At 40.6% G+C, this 16,654-nt stretch overlaps 1 protein-coding gene across 1 annotated transcript in view; it reads left to right on the top strand.

The window, feature by feature from the left end:
• The window catches only part of TAF4B (TATA-box binding protein associated factor 4b), a 71,145-nt gene that overhangs the window by 43,933 nt on the left and 10,558 nt on the right, over nt 1-16,654 (top strand). Inside the window, exons 12-14 of the mRNA XM_084509398.1 lie at nt 1,588-1,713; nt 2,746-2,802; nt 14,460-14,579. Coding sequence (XP_084365524.1) covers nt 1,588-1,713; nt 2,746-2,802; nt 14,460-14,579 — 303 coding nt within the window. The remainder of the gene's footprint in view (nt 1-1,587; nt 1,714-2,745; nt 2,803-14,459; nt 14,580-16,654) is intronic.

Below are 16,654 nucleotides of genomic sequence, written 5' to 3'. Positions count from 1 at the left end.
AAAAGAGGGGGCAAAAGGCTTGTCAGACTTCTGCAGAACCACAGACTCTTCTTGGGAAGGACAAAGTCTCCTTAGTTGCAACACATGGTGTGGTCTGAGCCACAATTGGTGATACGTGACAATGTGGTGGCTCACTGAAAAGACCAAACTTCATACAAGAAGAGGGATTGATTTCATACTTTGGCTGCGTTGTGAGAATTCAGCTTGGGAAACAGCAGTACCCCACAACAGGACTTTTACTTTCCTTCCAGCTTCTAAAAAATATATGACTGGTGTGGGAACAAGAGTTCGAGTATGCTGTGTTTGAAAACTAAATGTTTGGAATGGAATTCATTGATAGTTCATATATGTAAAATATATTCTTGCCTAAAATGTGATTGTAAAATGTGTTGTGCTTGTTCCAGAATAATTGCATGTCAGGGCTGCTGCATTGAAGTGTGAGACTGGGATAATGTAGAAGGAAAAAGGGTTGCTGAAAATGTGCAGTGTGTTTGGCTGGTAAAAGCCTAAAGGTAAATTTCTTAGGAAGAGAGAAGTTGACGAAGTAACAGAGGCAGAAGAGTGATGTGCATTTGAAAGAGTGGTTCAGCTAGGTGGCACAGATGTGCCTCTTCTGGAATGGACTCCTTGTCTTGTCTGGTGCTGTTTGACTAATTTATGGCTTCAGTGGCCTGTCTGGAAGAGCAGAAGCACTAAAAGCTAGGTTTTCACTGCCAGCTGACACCACTTGAGAACTTTCCTTTTGCCATCTTAGTTCCTATCTAGGCAAACTAAGGTTACACTTCACTCAGACTTTCCAGAGAGGGCGATGATGATCAGAAAATCAAACTACTGATGGCTGCTTTTTTCAATCTAAACTAAAATGACTGCAGGCTTGCTTCAGTGCATGCATGTTCAGCTAGTGCTGGAACCAGTTGCTAGTATTCTCTGGCCCAGCTTTGGACGGTGTTGGACCAGATGACTTCCACAGGATACCTTCCAAAATAAACCACTCTGACTTGAACGTACGCTGATGCAGAATAGTGTATTCCTGAGGCTACAGTAAACCATATGTAACTAATCACCTCACTTTACTTACCCCAAGATTCATCATTACTAGTTCTGTTCCCCACCAGGTGAGGCTTATTTCAAATTCAAGATTAAATGTCAGAAACTTTTACATTTTGAATCTTTTTTTTTCTCCTTAAAGGAGAAAGGATGTGATGGTCTACTTTATTTTTCTCCTCCTAATAACCCATCAAGAACACAATCTTGTATATATGTTTACAGCGTATGAAAGTGCTATTTATAATAGCCTTTTAGTAAAGACTAAAATACTAATATTGTTGTTATAATCAATCGACAGTAGAACTAGATCTTGATAATGGCAGTTGTTCCATAACCTCTTACTAGTCATGGATCCAAAGAAGCATGGATTTGTGGGGAGGAGATATGTGAATGGCTACTTGCCACCTAAAATCTTCCTAGAACAGCCTAAATTATTCAGCTTTGAAAAAAGAATATTCTTCTTTTCAGGCTGTTTCCATTTGTTATCTCTAGGAGTGTATAAAAGAAATCTGATTGTCCATAACAACATTCTCTTTCCAGGGGAGCGATAAGTATATCGTATCTAGTGATACCAGAGCACAGCTGAGATTTCTCGAAAAGCTTGATCACCTAGAAAAACAGAGAAAGGATGAAGAAGAACGTGAGATGTTACTACGAGCAGCCAAGGTAAGAACATCATTCCTTGCTTTCCAAGGAAGTAGTGTTGTCCTTCAGACTGGTGAACATCCGTAGGCTTCTCCAGTTTCTGCTTTAGATACAATAACCAGTAACCTTATAACTGGAGAAATTTAATGGTTAGGACAGCTTGGGCTGTGCAGAAAAGGATTTTAGCTTTTTACCTTCTAAAGATCACAGGACTTCTTTTAGATAAGCGGTAGGGGAAGATCTCGATCTTCTTTTAAGATTATTCCTACTGGACAAAATGAAGTAAGTACTTACGTAGCCATAAACTTAATTTCTGGTTCAGTTTTTGGTTCCAAGACTGTTGTGCCTTTCTCCATAGCTGTGCTTGGCATTGTTAGAAAATACAGATTCTCTATACTTGTCCAGGCTGGTGTCTGGTGAGATCCACTGCTCTGCCAGGTGTATTTCTTTGCTGTAGTCAGATCAGAGTGTTTACCTTCAAGCCTGGTACCCCTGCATCTGAGAATCCCTGCTCCAAGACAGTGACAGTACAGAATAAGTATCCTTCCTCATTACCTCCCCTGAAGAACAGAGGAGTAAATAACAGATCTGTAGCTGTTGCAACATCAGATGGGAATTGATCCTTTCCCGTTGTTGTTTCTGTTTCGAGCTGGATTATGGAGCCTCTTGGGTGGACGTGTAATCTAGACTCGAAAGAATCGAGTTGTACTTGCACAAGTAGGACTCCTTTTCTTTCCTGCACTTCCTGTCCTTTGTAAGTGTCTGCTGCTGACATGAACAGCATCATGCCTAGACTGGACCTGACTGACAGCGTTAGCATCATTTTCAGCTTAATCTTGCTTCGGGCGAGAGCAGAGGCAGCCGGCCCAGATGAGGGAGGGGGGAGTTCTGTGTGTGGAGGGGGAGGGGAGCCAGTCTGGATGGAGGCATTCACCCCTGGAGCGAAATCTTTCAATCACAAGAGAAAATTGTCATTTATTAAATATTTAACGGATGCAGCGGTGTTTGGATGCTGGTAATTTCTGTTCAATCTTTTTCCTCTTCCTTTGGTAGAGCCGTTCCAATAAAGAAGATCCAGAGCATCTGCGTTTGAAGCAGAAAGCAAAAGAGGTAGGACTTTCAAGTTACCATGCTTGCCTTTGTGTGTTGAGAGAAGGTTGGCAGCCCTGTCCTGGCAATTAGGTCAGGGTTTATTTTGCTGTTGCATACCATTTGCCGAGGCCTTGGGGAAGGACAGGAACTGCTACAGGCAAGGGCAGTGCTTCAAATGAGGTCAATGAGTTATGAGCTCTCTTTTTTAACATTTTATTTTCATAGTTTCAGTCCTGTCTAGAAATGGCTCTTTGTAAACTTACAGCAGTACACTTGGTAGGAATATAATGTGGGATTAGAAAAAAAAAAAAAAAAAAAAAAGAAACTTTGAGATTTAGCATCTGGGACTGTACAATAGGCTACATTTTTCCAGGGTAATTGTTCGTTTTGTAAATCTGATACTGCTTATAATTCTTTGGCTGGGAGGCGGTACTGGGATTTAGTTTTAAATGGAAAATGCCTCTGGCTTTTAATTTTCTGGGCCCAGCAGTTTTCTGTTCTGGAATGGAGCCCTTGTTTCACACAGTTCATGTTTAGCTGCAGGGGTTTTAGTTTATAGCTTAGACTGGTTAAGCTTTTACTCCCAGAGGCCTCTGCATAGCAACTGTAGAAATCAACAAATAAGTTCATTTATGTCTGCAGCCTTCTCTCAGTAGCTGACTTTTTACATTTCCCAATATCCATTTCCTGACTTTTCTAGCCTGAGAGAAAAAAGCTCCACTAATTGGAGCTTATTTTAATTGAGCCTTAATATTGGATCTCACTGGAGTTGCCCCCAGAGCTACTGGGAACAGAATGAAATGAAAGTACCTAAGGTTGAAGATGTGTGTGCGTGTGTATGTGTGTGTGAAATTTTTCACTTGACCTACAGATTCTTTTCCCTGCTGAATAAATCATCAAGCCTGTTCACATTTCTGATTAAGGATCTGACAGCAGACGATAATAAAGACAATTGAGGTGTGAGACGTGTGATACAGAGCTGAAGAAATTGGTTTCTATAGTTACTTGACTGATTTCATGCAATTTTTAAGGATCTTTGTGCTAAATGAGAGTGATTTTCTGAGCAACCTTTTTCCTTAACTGTGCCTCTTGAACTATGAAATTTGTTGCTGCTTAACATTGCTGCACTTGGCTCCTAGGTGCCAGCAGCAGCAGCAGGTTATTTATGAATGCTTTAAAGGCCCTTATTGTTTGGATTAATGTAGGAGCTGAGGCAAAACAAAAGGAAATCCAGTAAAATAGTATTAAAATCAATGCTCTGGATTTATACCAAAGTAGAAGAAATTTGTAAAAGAAGAGGAGAGAAGGAACTTGCTTTTTACTATCTGTCTTTTACTTCTTTTTCCTCCTTACAACTCCTCCTTCATGCTTCCAATCTGTGAGTACAGAAGTTGCCTTAAAGCCCTTTCCAGTTTGCCTCTAGTGCCACCAGGATCAACAATCAGTGGGTAAATGCTGATTTGTTTTGTCTTGTAGGTGGCTTTACCTCTGCATCATCTGACTGTTTCTGGAGGTGTTTTTCTTTTTAATAAAACACTGCAGTTCTGCATTTAAACCATTCATTTTTGCAGCTGCTTTGCTGTTTTCCTCTGAACAATAATGTATAGGGTCTTGAAAAATGTTATGTGATGTGGATATTCAGAATAGAAGAAAGCTAGGTGTGCGTTTTGGTTTGGTTTTGGACTGATTTGTGCTGCTAATGAGATCTCTTTAAAAGTGGCTTACAGGTAAACAAAAAAGGAGCCAACAGCGTGGAGAAGGCTGCTTGAGCTTAGTGCTCAGTGTTATTTTAAGTTCTCTACTCTGCATCCTTTCATATACCTTATCTTGTGCCAGGTTAACACAGCTTTCCTCACATCTGTCCTGCGTTGTCTGTGCTGTGCTGCTCACAGTGATCATCTCCAACTGCTTCATCAAAAGAGAAGGAGGCAGATTTTCCTCTTTGGACAATGCAGATCTTTGTGTTGGTATTGCCTTTTCCTCTTCTTTCCTGACCACGAGGCAGCCAGAATCTCACCACGTTTCTTGTGCAGGACACCCACCTTCTGTGCCATGAGTGCTTTCTTCTGTCTGCTTCAAGGCTGAGTTGCCGTGAGCCCCAATGCAGCTGGTCAGTCTTGACACTTCATCAGTGGTTTGTAGGTAAATGATCAGCTCACATCTGCATAAAAAAGTACAAGCATGTGTAGAACTGGAATAAGATCAAAATAAAAATCAACAAATATCCTGAGGCTGAAACAGGTAATTCAGAAGTGCAGGGTATACTGGGGTGAATGCCTGAAAAGGCTCACCGTCTAGAAACCTGAGATGGGAATTTCGATACCTCTGTCAGCTGGAAATGGATCTCTTCCAGGCCATTCTGGTCCAGTATTCACTGGAACGCCTAACCTGATTGTCCCCTTATAGTTCTTAAAAAATATGGGTCTTCCTTCCTCAGAGCTGTCTTCTCTATGTTAATGGTAACCTACTAGGAGGAGGGAGAGGGTGTGGGGTAATGCCACTGGACATCCCAAGCGTGTTCTAAAGGGATGTTTCCCAGAATGCAAGGTGTACACGATGACCATGAATACTTTTAAATCCAGGATGTGCTGTCATCCAGTAGCTGTAGGCAACTTCTTGAAATTGCTGGAAGTGCATCCAGAGACGTGGAAGTGGATTCTTTTATCCAACAGGCTGTACATAATTGCTGTGACCTTTTTTGTCCCTTTTCACATAACCTGTTACCTCATACTTCCCCAGTGATAAGTCAGTTTTCCCTATATTTTTAGTCTCTGTAGCTTGCCACGAATTGAGTCTGTACTTACTTCCCCCTTTCACCTGTTTCAGCAAATTTTAATACCTACAGAAAGTGCACATTCCTTCTGAGACAGCTGCTGGGCTTGCCCGAAGCTGCTCCTTTATCCTCTCAAGAATTTTGTCCTTGCTCACCTCACAGGCCAGCTCTTTGTGTAGCAGCATTCCCAAAGCCTGGGTAAATTGCCCCTGCTTTTCATTCAGCCTTATCTGCCACTTCAGGCTGAGAGGATACAGTCCTTGCTCTGTTGTCCCTGATGCTTGTCCTTTTAAAATTTATTTTCTTAGGTGATTTCTGCTATGTCCTGCTCTGCTTTCACCTATACCTCTAGTTATAAACAAAATGTTAAGCTGATATAATAATTCTTGCAGCTATATTTGTAGCTTATCAGCAGACTTCTTCCTTCCCTGAAAGGAGCTTACTTAAATTGAATAGGTGTGGGATGCTATCAAATGAGCAAGCATGCGATGTGAGCAGTGCATCAAAGAGGACCTGTAAAAAAGGCAGTATGCAAGTGTGCTGTAAATTTAAAGAAACTCTGATCTTTTGTACCTTTCAGATTATACCTGCGGGATTGAGCAGGCAAACGGGTATTGTACTAATAGTATCTTTATTTATTTCCCTAACAGCTGCCTTCACCTCTGCTCTTACCTTGATGCATCTTGCAGCCTTTATCAATGAAAAAGTCGAGCAGCCACATCTTGAAGAAGGAGAAGGAGCATGTGCAGTACCTGATGATAGGCAGCAAACCTGCCTGCTCCCTTCCTGCTCTGGCTTGCTGTCCTGGTTTCAGTTAGCACTGCTCTGCAACAATTAAAGCATCGGGGTGTTATCAGCACTCTTCTCATTCTAAGCCAAAACACAGCATTCCACCAGCTACTAGGAAGAAAATTAATTCTGTGCTAACTGAAACCAGGACACTTGCACAGATCTTATGACTGCACAGGTCTTCTTAGTCCCTTGTTTGTACAGACTGGACACACTTGTGCATTTTATTGTTACGATTTTTGACATGGATGTCACAAGATGGCAGCAGATGAGATCTTAGGAAGACTTATCAACTGATTGGGATGAAAACTCTAGTTTTCTGTTACAACAAAACTTCTCAGTAAACACTGAAGTCTATTACATGTGTCCATCCTAGCTTTCCCTTTTCTCCCACATGCATTCTTGGGTAACAAGCAGCTGTAACCCGATTCTCCCTACCATCCGCAGCCCTCAGTTTTAAAGCTGTTGAATTACTTCCTTTCCTGCCCCCAATTCTTCTGCTTCTGTATTTAGTCTTCTGAACCTAATGGTTCAAGTTCTGTAAGACCACTCTTGTGGCAGGGAAAAAAGGAAACTCCCTCGTGAAACATAACCTGCCAAAAAAGTAAGTAAGTTCTCATCACAATCAATGGACTTGTTATGACCCTTCAGTGACATTCTGAGAGCTTCTACTTAACTGATTTATATCACTTTTGTTTTTCTGGAGTGTTTCTTACCTGTGTCTGCATGATTTGAGAAAAAGATAATTATTGAACAGGTATACATTTTGTTACTCTGCACAGTAGTCCTACAAGTAAGAAAGGGTCTAAGAATCCATGTAATGAATCTTCCAGAATATTAAGAATGGAAATCATGTAAAAAGTTAGATTATTAAATGAACTGAAAAGTGAACCAAATCCCCATTTATGTGGCCTTCATCCTGGTATTATGAAGAAGGATAAGATAAGAACAGTTGGGGTACCATGAAGATAATATTTTAAATCCAGCTGGCTGGGAAGTGATAGCAACTATCTTTATCTTTGAAAAACAAAAGCCGCCCATCACCCTACTAAGCATGTTCTTTGGTTTTCAAATAGCCTTCTGGCAGTTTCTCCGAGAGACTGTAATGAATGTGTAGCCATCTGAAAGTCTATGGCCTTGGATTAGAAACGCTAACAGAAGAAGTGTTAGCACTAAACGTGTTAGCACTAAACATGACCAAAAAATACGATAATGGAGAGCTGAGAACCAGAGTTCTGTACCGAGAAATGTTGGGTGGAGAGTGTGTGGTGAGATGGAGGATCCTGCACATGGAAGATGTCTTAGGCACTTTCTGGTTTTGAGACCTTGAGGATGGGAGAACACACAGTGCTACATCAGCTGAAAATCATTCAAAGTATTGTGGGTTTGCCGGAGCTGTAATGGTTTTAAAGTGATGTCTTTTAAGGGCTGGACACAGTCCTGTTGTGATAATGCAAGTCTGCTGACAGCGATGGAGCAGTTTTATCAAAAGTGATAGCATCTGAAATGATAAAAACTACTGGATATATTGCTTTGATGTGGTGCTGTAGCCTATTTCTTGGCTTCACAACAAAAGTAGCCTAGGCTGTGTCAAAAAAACATGCATAAAGAGATCTTTGTGCTGGATATTAGACACCCAGGAACTTCTCTGGGCCTCCAAGTAAGGCAAGCTGATGGGACTGTACAGGCTAAACCACACTCTAGTTGATCTAGAGTGCACAAAAATGCACCTGTAATTGTTAAAAAGCTGGAAAAAGGAAACCATGCACTCTAAACCTAGGAAATCCTTACAAGAATGGGCAAAATTAGGAGTCATGAAGTTGCTGCACCCTGGATTTTTTCTCAAGTTTTGTGGCTACCTCACTATTTATATGCTAGAAAATGTCAAGTATCGGTTGAAGGAGAAATAAAACAAAAGCACTTTTCCCACTGAAACGTCTGTGGGGAATATCAATGTGAAATAAACCCACAGTACGGTGTACAACTCTGTGAGTTAGGCTGCGTTTCAGCTCGGCACATGCTATTCTGCCTTTCTGGTTTTAAATCTAAATTACAACAGAGGGAAAAGTCACTGGAAACTAATCGTATGGCTAATTAAAACAGTTTGAAAGGAAGCAATTGCGAGAAGAGAAATTGCATTACAGGCAAGAGGAGAGGATGGTAAGTGTTTAAATATGCAGCCTTCAAATGTCAGTTTTCCTCGGAGAATGCCCCCCATATGAGAACTGCGATTCAGCGGCGCTCAACCTGTAGGGCAGAAAATTTCCTATGGAAAAGGTAGAGGCTGGAGGCAGTGGTGCTCGTTGAGCTTTATGAGAACCAGTGTGAGAGGCTCGGAACCGCAAACAGATTGTTAAGGTTTATTTTTCATTTTCATCACAAGTTCCTATAAAATGCTTAAAGGGAATGCAAAAAAAAAAAAAATTAAAAAAAATTGAGTGCTTTCTTCAGAAGACAACGAAGGGGAGAAGCAACTGAGAACAGTTTCAGAACATTAGATGGAGGATGCATTAAAACACGGTGAAACTTAATTGAAAAAGGTGGTTGGAAAATGAATGGATAAAAAGGAGAGAGAGAACTCAGGGCGCTAAGTGGCCCCACTTTTAAGGAACTAAATGTTAAGTTACCTTTTAAAATATATACTGAAGTGCTGTAGTAAATACCCACATTGAGGTTCCCTTTTTGTGGATGCAAGCTGGTAAAAAGGAAATGTTGACATGTGACAGGTGCTTTGATTTATCTGTAATATTTCAATATTCATAAATTTATTATTTCTTTACTGTGGAAGCTGGAAGAATTGGGGGCTTCTACCTCTTTTGTATGCCTACAGTTCTTGCTTTATTCCCCCTGCAAGTCTTATACAAATTCTTGTTCATCTACTTTAGTGCTTTTATTACTCCTGATGTACTTATTGCTGGATAGCACACATAACCCTTAGGCATACATTAACTTGTCTGCAGCCTTCCCTGCTTTCCTTTCCTGCCAGTTCTTCTGTTACTTTAAATATTTTATTTAATCTGTCCCATACTCTGTCAGCCTACAATATCACATGTGGAGACATCCCAGTCCCCGCTCTCTTTTCTTGATATTAAACCCAGAATCATGTACGTATGCTTTTCAGTCTCTTCCTTTGTATAATTTATACCCAAATCCACAACGGCGGTGTTTAGCACTGTATCTGTCTTACAAGCATTTCTCGTGAGCTCATTTCCATCTGCATGGCTCTACTGATTTGCTATTGCATCGCTAAGACTATTTTGTTTTCCTAAACAAAGCTTCCTAGCACTTAAACGTGAGAAGTGGATGAAAGGAATATTTCCCCAGGTTTTTCCTAGTACCTTTGTGTATTGGAATTCCTGCAGATGTGGGCAGCGGGATGAATTTCTTCAGGTGCGTCTCATCTGCCAGCATTATGCTGGACAAGTGCCATCTATTTGGCTTTTCTTTAACCTCAGACATGTTATTGATCCACAAATGCTGACTAATAGTGATGCTTAACATCTTGTCTCTAGCTTTACAAAAACCTTTCCTGGTAAAACTGTTCTTGAAGACCTAGAGAGTAAAGGTTTCGTGTATTTTGCCTTCTGTGAAGTCTTACACCAGTCCTGTTCCACTTTGTGGCTAAGCACAAGGGCTTTTGTTACCCCTTTGGCCCACTTGATATTACAGTCACCTGCTGCTATACACTTCATGGACTGGTTAGTGTGAATGAGTTGACTTCATTTGTTGTGTTTAAGGCAGTCTTCCTTGCAGAGTTCAGGGAAAAGCTTGCTAAATTTTCATGACTTCGATAGGAAGCTCTGATTACTTGAACAATTGCTTATCATGTACTTCCTAACTGAGAAAGCTCAAAAGCAACACGTAGTATCGCTTTAAAAAGTCTCCACGTCTCATAGCTGAAGTTCTTCTTGTTTCCTTATGCGACTTGAAATTTAATTTTTAATATTAAAATGCCACCAAAAACGCCATTGATGTAATAGTAAAAATAGATTATGCATATCTTCTGAAATGTGGAACGCGAGGCATCGTAAGCGAGATACAGTTTCTGCGAGCAGAAAAGGAAATGTTTTTCTCAGTAGAGGACTGCGTGAAGAACAGAGAGGTCAATTTTAAAACCTTTCATTTTGTGTGATTACAGCCATGCTGCAAATGCCATTTCACTATAAGGGAGGACTTTCAAACATACCTTACTTCTTGATTTATGCTGCAGGTCAGATTAACTAAAATGGTTATTGTGTCACCCTAGAGATTCCTGCTTGCTGCAAGACCAGACTTTAAACCCTATTTTTATTATTAAAAAGGCCAGCAGCAACAAAGACTATTTTACAAGTTCTGAGACGTTTTCCATAGCAATTTGGTCTTTATACACAGGTTTTTAGAACTCTTTGTACTGTGGTTCTTTGTGTATGTAAAAATCAGAAAGGGGGAGCGAGAGCAGGAGCATTCATTTGCCTCTTGCCTGTAGCCTGTCTGCTCTTCGTGCTGTTCCCAAGGAATGAATTTGGGGCAGAACACGCAATCGACTTCGGTGTCATGGTGAAACAACAGCATCTGTCGGGAGATGAAGGGGGAAACCCGCTAGTTTGCGGGTCAATGTATGACAGGTTTGCCCTGCTCCTCTCGAATTGCTGTTAAACACTTCTATCTTGAAGGGGAAAAAAAAAATCTGTTTTCAAGGTACATACCTGAGTGTGATAGTTTCTATTTATACCCTTTTTTATAGTCAGATACTGATATTAAAAAAAGCAGCCCCTGGAAGGGAAACAATGCTAGATACAACTTCCCTGCTTCATATTTCAATGCAGCTTATATACTACTTTTAATGTCTTTCACTTGTTGCAATGATCTTTCTGCCCTAACTTGTGTGCTACAGAAATACCTGTTAAAAACCGATTTGACTCAATGTAGTTGCCTCTTACTCTTTCCTAATCTTGTTTAGGAAAATCCAACAGTAGCAAGCCAGCCAGTATCCCCCAGGTGTCCCTTGATGTTATCATCTTCTTATCCTCTTTGCTTTAACTGCTCACAAGATGTTTGGACACTTCATACCATGCTTTTTAATGGAACAAAACTTGTTGAAAAAATGATTTTGCTGGCTTCAGCAGTGTAATTTGGATGACTGCCCACGTGTCTTAATGGGGATCTGTTGAGTCCATTATAGAGATTGAGCGTTTAAATTCATTTGTCTTAATTATATTCTCAGAAAATCCCCGAGATGTCTAGAATGGAACAAGAGTGATTTTTATTTTTTTTCTTTTCCTCTGAAGCCTTGGTCAGATTCTGACTGACTTGAAAAAAAATGACAATTTACGAGGTGGAAAACTTACTGGGAAGAGATGGTATAGCTCTGATGTGTTTTCAGCATCGTTTTGGGAATTGTGTGGTCAAAGATGCATCAGTTCTGCTTCTAGAAAATGCATCCTTTTCATACCTCCCAGCAAGTGTCATCCTGCCCTTCGTGGGGCTGGCTTTTCTTCCAGCACTGCCCTCCAGCAGCATCACTTGCCCCCTCAGGGAGCCCAAATCGACTGCGTGCTTTCTCAGCTGGAATCGTGCAAGGCAGGGGAGTGCTCGTGCCTGTGTATTACCCAGTCTTCAACCAATTCCCTCAGACACGCGGTCTAATTTTGGGGTGGTCCTGTGTGGAGCCAGGAGTTGGACTCAATGGTCCTTGTGGGTCCCTTTTGACCTGGGTGATCCTATGATTCTGTGCTGTGCTTTCTAATGCCTCTCCCAAGGATGGAAGCACAGGCTTGGGTTAATAAAAGGCTTTTACTTTGTTTTGTTCAAGTTCAGTCATCTTAAAGTCCTTCAGGTGCAGTGATTCCTGGAAGTAAAGTGAATCATCTTTTCCCCTTGGTTTTCTTTTCCACTGGAGCCTTTTCTTGAAGCTTGGAATTTAATCGGCCCCCAGAGTCGATTTTTAATCGTATTTCTCCCATATCCCCCCATAGTCATATTTGCAATGTGTTCCTGAATATAATTATGCTGTAAATAATAAGTATGCTGTAATACAATAAATGCGCTGTATGTTTATTGCACATAAAAATATGCAATACATTTTAAACTAACAATTTATATATTTGTATATAGCAAGAGTAGTGTGTACGGTAGGTGAATGATGGTGCCTAGTGTTGCAGGATCGCTGCTACGTTTCTCTAAGCAAAAGCCTACATAGTGTGATCAAAGCTGACTTGTAAGTAGTGTTTTTGTAACTGAATGATTTGTCTGATCCTCAGAAAAGAAAAACTCCTCATAACATATGTATATCAAAGTCTTGCGTTCCACAGTTTCTGTTGAAAAATCCCAAGCATATATATTAATGGAGTCCTAAATGGAATGATGTCCATTTAGGGATCTTGCGCTGAAATACCTTTTTTTTTTTTTTTTTTTTAAAGTAGCCTAGCTAATGCTATTCTCAATGTGAAACTGATAGTGTGGTTGAAGAAAGAATGAGTCTACCTATCGGAAGTAAAATGGTTGCTCAAATAAAATTAGCCAACTTACAAAAAAAAAAAAAAAAACAAACCACCACCAACAAACCACAGCGATAACTTCCTCCCCAACAAACAGCAGTACTTCTTTATTGTGGATTCTTATTTTAGTAGTAACAGCAAGGAGAGAAGATGTGCAATGTGTATGTAGGTGCTACAAGCTCAGGTCTTCTTACAAGCTGAATTTTTCTTCAAGCAGGATCTCTGACAGCAGAAAATCAAGCAAAGACATAGTGCATTGCAGGCTTAGTAAGTGAAGTATCTGTACTGACTGCACGAGGAATTCCAATTAATGTTTTTAATGACTGGGGGTGAGGAAGGGAGGAGAATTGGATAACTCACTACCATGATGTGGCCGTATGCTCTTTTCTAAAAACACGTGCATGCACGCAGAGAGCTCCGCTCCAAATACATTTTGTAAGCTCTGAGAGTGGGGAGAGCATTGGCCAAGGAGCTGGTGCAGTTGCATGTCAGATCATCCAAGGACTAATGTCAAACCCAGAGGTTTGTGCTGAAGGACAAACCCAGCCTGACAAAACAGAAATGCTTCCTTTTGCACAGAGGGAGCGCTCCCCTCCACCTGTGCTCCCAGATGAAGGATCTGACTGCAGTGTAGCTGTGTTAGCAAGAGGGCAGCCCAGGCCAGTAACTCTCTTAGCAGGCTTGCCTGGGGTTGAGCTCCAGAGCAGCTGGCATCTGTAGTTGAGTAGAGTGATGTAGTATGTACCTCAAAATGCAGATATAAACCTTTATTTTTTGCTCTTGACTAAGGATTTCTCTTTCCTCCTCTGATCTATAGGCTTTTTCCTATCCCCAAATGTTTAAAAGAACAGGAAGCCTTGTTGTGCTACTTGAAGTTCATTAAAATATCGTTGAGATTTGCTGGCTAATTTATCAGGCTTTAAATAAAAAATAATCCTACCCAAAGTCTACCTAACCCAAGCAGAGGTTCTCTGCCTCTCAAAGAGGATATCTTTGTGTTGAGGGTTTTTAGAGCTGAGTGAAAATAAGCGTATGCAATGCATCTTTTAACTTACTTCAGATGCATTTGAATATTCAAATACATTCTGGGGCAGGTGTGGGGACAACATTGGTGAACTTACAGCAACGTGTTCAGTTGGATATGTCTCAAAACAGTAATATTGAGTTCCAGGGTTCATATAAAACAGTTTGGAGAAGCTGAACATGTCTTGCTTTTGTACGGTTGTGAGTTGACATTGTGAATTAAGAATATGACTGGTTCGCAGAGCTCGGTGATTTCAACTTTTAATACTAATGCAGCTACATAAACCAGTTCCGATGAAATATTTTCCATTAATCAGAAATGGCTTTGGAGTTAAAGAACCAGCAATGAGGCTCCAGTTGAGTGTGTTGATACGACAATGCAATCTCCATAAAAAGTGTTATTATGCAGTGTTTCCTGTAGGTCTGTTAACGTTTCAAGGCTCTAAGAGCAACTTCTTACTGAAATTTGTCAAGAGTGTCCAGAAAGACAGGAAAAAATGCTGTCAAATGAGTTGTTGCAGTAAGCGTTACTGAATTGTCTGAAGCTGTGATAAAGAGAACAAACCCTTTAGGATACTCTGCATTGCAATTAATGTGTTTTCTTTTTAAACTAGATGCAACAGTTGGAGTTAGCACAAATGCAACAAAGAGAAGCCAACCTCACAGCTTTGGCAGCCATTGGACCGAGGAAGAAGAGGCCATTGGATTCATCAAACGCTGGATCTGGGCTGGAGGTACTGAGATTTCTTGTGATGACTTGCGTGGTGGTGGTGTATCTTCATATAAAATTATTTTCATCCCTCCCTGTAGGAAAAAATGAAAATACTTTTGACAAAATGACCGGTTACCTGCTGTAAGCAAAGTGGTCCAGGGGCTAGATGCTTGGAAAGCTTATTTCTGGTAAAGTTAATGGGTATGTTTGTGTGTTATATGAAGAACTGTGGGTGAGAGCACTGTGTGTAAAGGATTAAATGAAATGGTAGCTCAAAACTTCTGTCTGCAATGGAAGGGTAACACTGCTGTGGTGGTCTTCCACAGCAGCTGGTTGTAATGGACCAGCAGTTGAACTCATGATGCAAGTTTTGGATGGCTTTTTGAAACAGCTCTTTCACATTTGTCTGTATGCCTTTTTCCACATGCAGTGTGTAGGGACTTATCAAATGTGCTGCGAGTTTGCCTTGGCTGGGTCACCAAAAAAGCACCAGAAATGAATATGTACTGCTAGACCATTCAGTTCCTGCAGTGTGTCAGTTCTCCTTTTCTGGCTCATCCAGCACTTCAAAAATGCCTTGAAGGTGCTTTTAACAGATTTTGGTCTGAACCTCTTAGTGTTGTGCTGGAGATTAGCTGTTTCCAGGACCTGGATAGCTTACGAGGCTGCAGAAGTTCCTTACAAGGAGTCTGACAGCCTGCTTCTGTTGGAGATCATCATCTTGGCTGGAGATGGGAGAAATGCCTCGCCACAAGTGTTGTTGCCAGTTTTGCCATTCTTTCTCAGGAAGCCTCAACGCCATGTGAACAAATGGGTGCTTGGAGTGTGACCCAGGCACAACGAGCAGAAAAGCCTTGGGAAGTAACTTGTGTGGTGGAAATGGTGGTGAAGTTTTCCTGTCTAATAAAACTTAAGGCTTCCTTCCCCCTCCCTGTGTCCTAGGAAGCTTATAAATGAAAGTACTCTAGCATTTTTGCATGGTGGAGTCCATAAAGACCTTTAATAAAGCTCAGCTAATGCCTGTAATGTAACAGGGACAGTAATGGCACCTGGCCTTTAGGCTTCCCCTCAGCCTGGGCTGTGTCAAGACTCCTCTCTGAGGACAGAAGGTCGACTTGTTTTTTTGATTTTTGTTCTGACATGGACACAGACACAAACAACTCCTTGAATGCTCACTGTTTACAGCAAGTGAAGTGAAGAAATCAGTATCTAAACAAGCTACAGAAAACAACATGCCAGGCTTTTTGGTAGCTGCTCTTCACTTTGATGTTTTTAATGCACTGTCACATGAAGCTGAAAGTGCAGTTTTTTTTTTTTTTTTTTTGTAATACCCTTGGAAAATTAAAAAAAAAAATAATTCATCATGAGAACAGTTTTCCTTGTCCTTTTCTTCCCATAAGCATCTATCGAGTAACTATTCCTGTTCTTCGTAGTGGTTTTCTGTAATTATGCCGGGTTTGTTTCTGAATATTTAACAAGACAGCCTGTTTAGGTGCTTTTCAGTTATTTCTCATCATCTGCAATGTGTCTATTTTGGCACAAGTCTGTAAAGCTTTAATAAAGTGAAACATAACAGTGTTGACACGGTAAGGTGGTGATCCATTATTTACGTTGCCATTTTAAAAGAGCATGTTTTTAGACCACATCTGTAAAACTGACCATAAACCTGGATAGCACTTCATTGTCACAAATTTACCTGCTGTGTTTTAAGATGCTTCTCCCATAGGTTGCCGTACTAGGCTGCGTTGTAAGGGCAGTAGGTGAAAGTAATTCTGCTAGTGAAACTACTTTTTCTCACATGCAGTTTTGCATTCCGGTGCCTAGTGCTTAGGCTTCGTGCTACCAGAAAGCAATTCTCTGCTTCTCTGTGGACCTTTCTTTTTTTTCTTTTTTTTTTTTTTTTTTTATTTTGTGAAATTATGCAGGATAACAAACTTGTGAAGGCTGTTTAGACTTAAGCATTTAAGTGTCCCAATATATCTGAACAAGATTTATAAAAGGCTTAAGACTTCTCATGTAGGATAAAAAATGGTTTAGACAAACACTATATTTCAAGAAGCAGAACATTTGTAATACGTTCATGATAACATGGCAAAA

Source organism: Aythya ferina, assembly GCF_964211825.1.
Source record: "Aythya ferina genome assembly, chromosome: 2".
Classification (NCBI taxonomy): domain Eukaryota; kingdom Metazoa; phylum Chordata; class Aves; order Anseriformes; family Anatidae; genus Aythya; species Aythya ferina.
Note: the sequence above shows the minus strand (reverse complement) of the source record. Positions and strands in the feature narration are given on the sequence as shown.